A 6,013-nucleotide genomic window follows, 5' to 3' on the forward strand; every position below is an offset into this window, starting at 1 on the left:
AATTAAACAGTAAATTTCATCATAGTCTCGAGAGAATATAAAAAAAAAAAAAAAAAAAAGAAAAAAACATTGTAATTATAGAATTTTAATTGATTAATAGAAAGGTTTTCACTATATACCTCTTTTTCTTTTTATGCGCGGTAAGTGATTCTTGACCACTATCGTCCTCGCTATCCTCTGATTGACTACTACTAGTACTACTCGACGAACTACTTGAAGAACCGCTCGAGGAATCACTGGCAACACCAGTGTCCGTTTTTACATCTACGCTTTCCGCTAGCGCTGCCAGTTCTGGTTCTTTATCATAGAGTACTTGTAACCATTTCTGCGACAATTTCGGCCTCCCTCGCACCTGGTTGCAACAAGTTGTTTAATGTTACAGGCTTGTAAATTACTTTTTTGTTACAACCATGAATCTAAATACTCTTGCGCATGCAACTTTTTTGATAATATTTCAATCTATTATCATAGATAAGATGTTACATGTTACGTTTTGCATCGGATTCTTACCGTTTTGTGCCAAACCACCGGGAAGTTCGTGCGTGAACAGAAATTCTGTGTCACTGCTATAGTTTGATCAAGATTTAAGACAATATGCCACCAACCACCAGGAATAAAAACGGTCTCACCAGGAACCTGTAGAATTTCTATCGGGCGGCAATCTTTCGGCCACGTAGGTAGCTTTGTGCGGGGATAGACAATAGAAAACCATGTAATAGCTTCATCCCTCTGCTTACCACCCTCGGCTGCCGTTACTTTTAAAAGCTCGCGAGGAGTATGCGTAGGAAATAGGCACCAACGTTTATGACCAGAAATTAATGCATTCCATGCACTGGTACCTAATGGGTCTATATGTATTCCTGTACCTGTTATAATAATATTATCACAACTAAATGTTATATACGAACATTGTATTAATTACAATCTTCTTACAATCTTACTAAATGTGTGTGACACACACACACACACACACTATTATGTGATTTCTTATTGAAATATGTAATGAATTATTGATTTCTGACTTAATGTTTGTTGCAAATTATTATAAAAAAGAAAGAGATATAATGTAGCGTTTTATTGAGGCGAAAAGATCTATAATAATTACACAACATATATATTGGCTCCAAAATACTCACCAGATCTTGCAGGACCCATAACAAACCAACGGTATGGGGGTCTTCGATGTTCTCCGGCATAACGAAACAGATCATCCCGGAAATATCTAGGAATTATATAATCTTCCAACAACCTTTTTCGCCTTGGATGTTCACCGAACGAACTATCGAAAATGTATAAGGGAGAATCATCTTCATTATTAAACATATAACGAATGTAATACTTCATCTTCATTTTTACACTGTATCCCTCATTGTCTTCTCCGCACTTGAACTTTTGATTCCGATATTTCTTTGCTAACTTCTGTAATCACATAAGGAAATAGAATTCAGAAATTAAAAATATTGTAGAATTTTGTACAATCAATTTTATCAATAATGTTTAGTGTATTACATTCATTGGTCTAATATTTAAAAAACATCTTTGCTTCTAATTATTTCATATTTGCAAAGCACAGAGAATCAAGTCAAGTTATATATCATCAAATGTTATAGATTTTTGAATATAAATACACTGGATTAACATGTACTAATTGTATATATTAGAATCGTGATAAGAGAACAAACCTCTATAGTCCACTTGTGCTGGGCTCGCCAACTATTTTGAACACCTCGTATTATCACAGGTTTGTAAGGTTTCTCATACTTTTCTACAAAATCTTCCGTAGTCACGTCGGATTCATTAATTCGTTCGGCATTGTCCTCAAATTCCCAAAATTTTCGAAAATTCTTACAATAATTGTGCTGGGTCCATGCGATCTTATCGGCAAGCTCTAAAAATATATATAAATAAACTTTCAACAATGAATTTCTAATCCTCAGATCTCGTGATTGTCATTTAAATTAGCTTTGTTTTGAACTATATAATGCTACAAGAATATTAATGTCGACAATTATTCAACATGGATCATATATCAAATTAAATTAGCGAATGACTGCAAACGGTAAATGAATTAAGACTATCGCGAAATTAAATTACATCATCGTCATCCAAGGTCTTTGGGAAGAAGGGGAGGGGAAGAGTAGTAGTATTCGATAGATCTTTCTCGCTCTTCCTTGAGACGAACGTACGGGAGAGAATCAGAGAACGACATAATTTTGATTTATACGCCAAGAGAGAGCTCGGACATTTAAAAGCTGCGTGTAATAGATAAATGAGAAGAGACGAAAAAGTCGAAGGAAGGCGAATATCGATGTACGATCTTGGCGTTTTTACACTGTAGGTTATAAATCACAAGTTCCATTTTCTTTACCTGGTCGAGCCTTCCTTTTCACTTCCCTGATTCTCTTTTTGTCGCGATGATCCAGTTCCCATTTATCCGTCATGACTACGTTTATATATTATCTAATTAAACTAATTGCGTAGTATATATATTTACAAAGATATTATACTGGGGTAAAGATATTTAAAAACGCATTGCAAAATGTTGAACGACGTTTAGTAATAATAACCTGTAATGACGGATGGCAACCGAACTCAGTGTTGCCAAATCGACAAAAAATATTTCACCAAAGCGTTAGGTTTTTTTTTTTTTTTGTTTACAATTCCTAGAAAATTTTGTATTTGAAATGAGATAAATATCGGAAAAAGAATTCTCTCTCTGTGAATACATATTCAGATATTTATTATTAATTATACATAAAATATGAAATGTGAGATTCGAGTAACATCCGTTCGTATTCGCTGTTCATGTTTGTTCGCTCAGTGTATATTCACCTTTAGTAATTTATTAGATCGCGTGTAATTTAACACCAGTGGAGACACACCACGTGTCATAGGTTTACGATCATCAATTCTATCGAAAAAATAATTACGTAAGAATTGGGAAGAAATGATTATATTGAATTAATTTCGTCGTAATATTTATAGAAGAAAGAGGGGGTGAGAATAGAAACACACGAGTGAAACATATTCGCGTTAAAATATTCATGTATAATATTAGACACCGAATTCGCTCTGGAGAGGAAATATTCGATGAAAGATTCACGGGAAAATAGAAATATTTTCGCTCTCGAGAAAATATCTCGAAGAAACCACCAGTACGCGCGCGTACATATTCGCGTGGGGCGACGATCGAAAGAATGATCGAAAGAAAAAAGAAAAGAAAAGAAAAGAGAAAAAAAAAAAAAAAAACACGGCACTCTGTTGATGCGCTTTCGTGACGTCCGCCTGGTGGAATGCCTGGTAATCTTCGCCGTGCGAGAATCGTCGGAGGACAATTTCGCGAGACACGCCCGTGAATCACGTCGTACGGCTCTGTGACCTGATCCAATTTCGAAATAATCCCCGAAAGAAGATAAAAAGAGAACTCCTGGGCGTCCTCCTCTACGCCTGCGCACAGATGGAATACGCAATCACGAGTGTCTGCTCGAGTCGAAAATATACAACACGCGTTTGACTTCGTAAAAAGAAAAAAAGAGATTCTAAAATGAACGAATCTCCTGCACGTGTCGTGCCATCGATTACCGATGCGCGAAAATACTCTTCGCTGAAATACTCTTGAAAATTAGCGTAGCTACCGAGGGAGAAAGATCTTCGCATCACGTAATCTGACATTTTACTTCGCTTCGAGATGCTAAAATTTCGAGAATATTCTTGAGGAATCGATATTCTAGAACCGTAGAGAATTTTGACAAGCGAATGACTACTGTCGAGTAAAAGCTATCGATACGACGGTTGGCGAGGCTTCGAAGATCGGGCCTGTTGAAAATAAACGGGAAGTCAAACGCTGACGCAATCGTGTCGATCACGTCGCGCGAAATTCCGGGTTTCACGTGGAGTGGTGGTAACAATCGCTTTCATAATAAAGCGAGCGTGTTACAACCGTCCGTCGCGTCGTGGGCTAATGCATTTCTTGCGGCTAGAAGTTTCAGGAGAAGTGAGTGACACGACGCGGGGAAAGTGATCGACGTGTAGTCAATAAGGTAGAATGTCCTTTTTCTCGTGCTGTCGCTACGGCTATGGCCCAATCGTCGACGATCGATTGAACAATGGATCGGGAAGGCACGAAGCGTAATTTCATTTGTACCGCAAAATTGCATTCGTACCGAGAAAAATTGTCATTTCCGCCTGTCGCCTTTTTATCCGTTCTTTTTCGTAAGTAACGCGAGAGCAATACGATATCGATGATTATATAAGACCTAGATAACGTAATAATAATTTTTAAAGAAATGCAAGAGAGAGAAAGAATTTTTTTCTAAAATATCAATAATCGTATTTAAAATATACACACAAATATAGTATGATTTTATCTTAATATAAATCAAAATTTTTCTCTTATTTTCGATCTCAATTTTCAATCTGACATCTACTTTTGGATCTTTTAATCAATCAGATCATCTTCTCTTGAAACTATTTAATCTGCAGTTTTTTCTCTTTCAAATCTCCAAATGAGAAACGCTTTGTTTACCGTCTATTTGTGTGAAGTATAAAATAGAAGCTCAATTCCTACATACAAAATAAAAAAATTTATCGAAATCTCTCTAGAATTTATAAACGTGACAAAATTGAAATTGATAAGGAACAAAATATCAACTCGGGACTAATGATTCGGGAAAGTGATCTCTCTTTTTCGTAACGGGCGTGAAATATGAGAAAGTGACGATTTTATTCTTGTGTAACGACAAATCAAAACGCAAAAATGCAACGAGAATATTCGCATAATGTGTGTTAAAAGCGCATTCGCCACTTTTGCGAACGGAAATACACGGGATTCATCTCGCGTAATCAAGCAACTTTCTCATACTTGAGTTCTCCTCAGGGTCAACAGTACAGTCAGGCAAAGGACGTCGGCAAAAGAGGCCAACTAGGACATCAAGGTCTTCACGGCTCGGCAATAAGGGAAAGTACAAGAGGCTTTCGACGGAATGACCCTTTAAGGGGCACGAGGGTAGTTTCGACGACGACAGTGAAGGGGAGAAGGGGTACGAAGAGGGGATATATTGATCGTACCGAAAACATTCGCCCCAGAAACGGGATTCTCCTTTGCATCTCCCGACGACGGCGAAAAGAAAAAGAAAAAAAAAAAAAAAACAGGCGATTTTTCTTCATCATATATATTCGGCGAGAAAATTCCTTTGGACGGCGCCGTCCGGGATATATCGACGTATCCTGGAATCAAGTCGTTTCACGAGATTTAAATCTGCGGCGACAGCCCGTCGAAGTCTCTCTTTCTCATGAGCGAAGGCAATTTAACAGTGCCCCGGCATTTGCTCGAGAAAATTGCGACGCACAAATTGCACATAACGGTTATTGCAGGGTGGCGGAAAAAAGTGGGAAGTTAAGCTCCATCGTTAGAAATGTAACCCTCTCTCCCGTCTGAGTAAATCCGAGAGTTTCGAGTAGCGTAATCTAAAACAACGTACGATTCTGCTCCCCCCCCCTCTTTTTCCACCCTCCTCCTCCTCCTTTCTTACCGGCACTCGATTCATTATATCATCGCGACGAGAATGTATGTCGTGCTCGCGTCAATTATTATTGATGTGCAAGCGTATAATTTTTCCGCAAGATACATAATCGTGAATGCTCCTACGCACGAGGACTGCGGGGGTGCCAAGAGAGAAAGAGAGAGAGAAAAAATTATGAAGAGTCATCAAGGGTGTCATATTTAGATATACCGCGGTGGTCGCATGAGGGTTGAATTCTCAAGGACGCGGCGATGACGTAGATGAGAGAGAAGAGGGTGGCCGGTCTATTTTAACGGGCGGTCGCAGGTGATCGATCGCGGAGTGTCGTACCAACCCCGCGAAAAGCACGGGACGGAATATTTCGTAACTGCTCCCGTGCTCTCTCTCTCTCTCTCTCTCTCGTTCTACACTGCCTATTCCTGTAATCCTCATTTGTAATTTCGGTTCGTGGCACGCGAGGGTTATTGAACCGTTACGAGAGGGAGCGGGGG

The 6,013-nt window shown here is 38.6% G+C and overlaps 2 protein-coding genes across 2 annotated transcripts in view; one reads left to right on the forward strand and one right to left on the reverse strand.

The window, feature by feature from the left end:
* Positions 1-52: 52 nt before the first annotated feature.
* On the reverse strand, positions 53-2,601 carry LOC115246096 (bifunctional arginine demethylase and lysyl-hydroxylase PSR-like). The gene is made up of 5 exons (XM_029824701.1): positions 2,369-2,601; positions 1,683-1,888; positions 1,137-1,419; positions 511-866; positions 53-352 (listed from the first exon to the last, which is right to left on the reverse strand). The coding sequence occupies exons 1-5, from the start codon at positions 2,439-2,441 to the stop codon at positions 86-88; spliced, it is 1,185 nt and encodes a 394-aa protein (XP_029680561.1). The 5' UTR covers positions 2,442-2,601; the 3' UTR covers positions 53-85.
* Positions 2,602-2,765: 164 nt separating this feature from the next.
* Positions 2,766-6,013, forward strand: part of LOC115246091 (histone-lysine N-methyltransferase, H3 lysine-79 specific) — a 16,367-nt gene continuing 13,119 nt past the window's right edge. The window contains exon 1 of the mRNA XM_029824696.1: positions 2,766-2,930. The gene's annotated coding sequence lies outside the window, so the exon portion shown is untranslated. The remainder of the gene's footprint in view (positions 2,931-6,013) is intronic.

The sequence above is a fragment of the Formica exsecta genome, unplaced genomic scaffold (genome assembly GCF_003651465.1).
Source record: "Formica exsecta isolate Colony F162 unplaced genomic scaffold, ASM365146v1 scaffold138, whole genome shotgun sequence".
NCBI lineage: Eukaryota > Metazoa > Arthropoda > Insecta > Hymenoptera > Formicidae > Formica > Formica exsecta.

Excerpts from the sequence above, each read along its gene's own strand:
- LOC115246096 (XM_029824701.1), bottom strand. The coding sequence starts at position 2,441 with ATGACGGATAAATGGGAACTGGATCATCGCGACAAAAAGAGAATCAGG. Across the intron at positions 1,420-1,682 it reads AGCACAAGTGGACTATAGAG|AAGTTAGCAAAGAAATATCG; the intron begins GTTTGTTCTCTT and ends ATGTGATTACAG. Across the intron at positions 867-1,136 it reads TATGGGTCCTGCAAGATCTG|GTACAGGAATACATATAGAC; the intron begins GTGAGTATTTTG and ends TTATTATAACAG.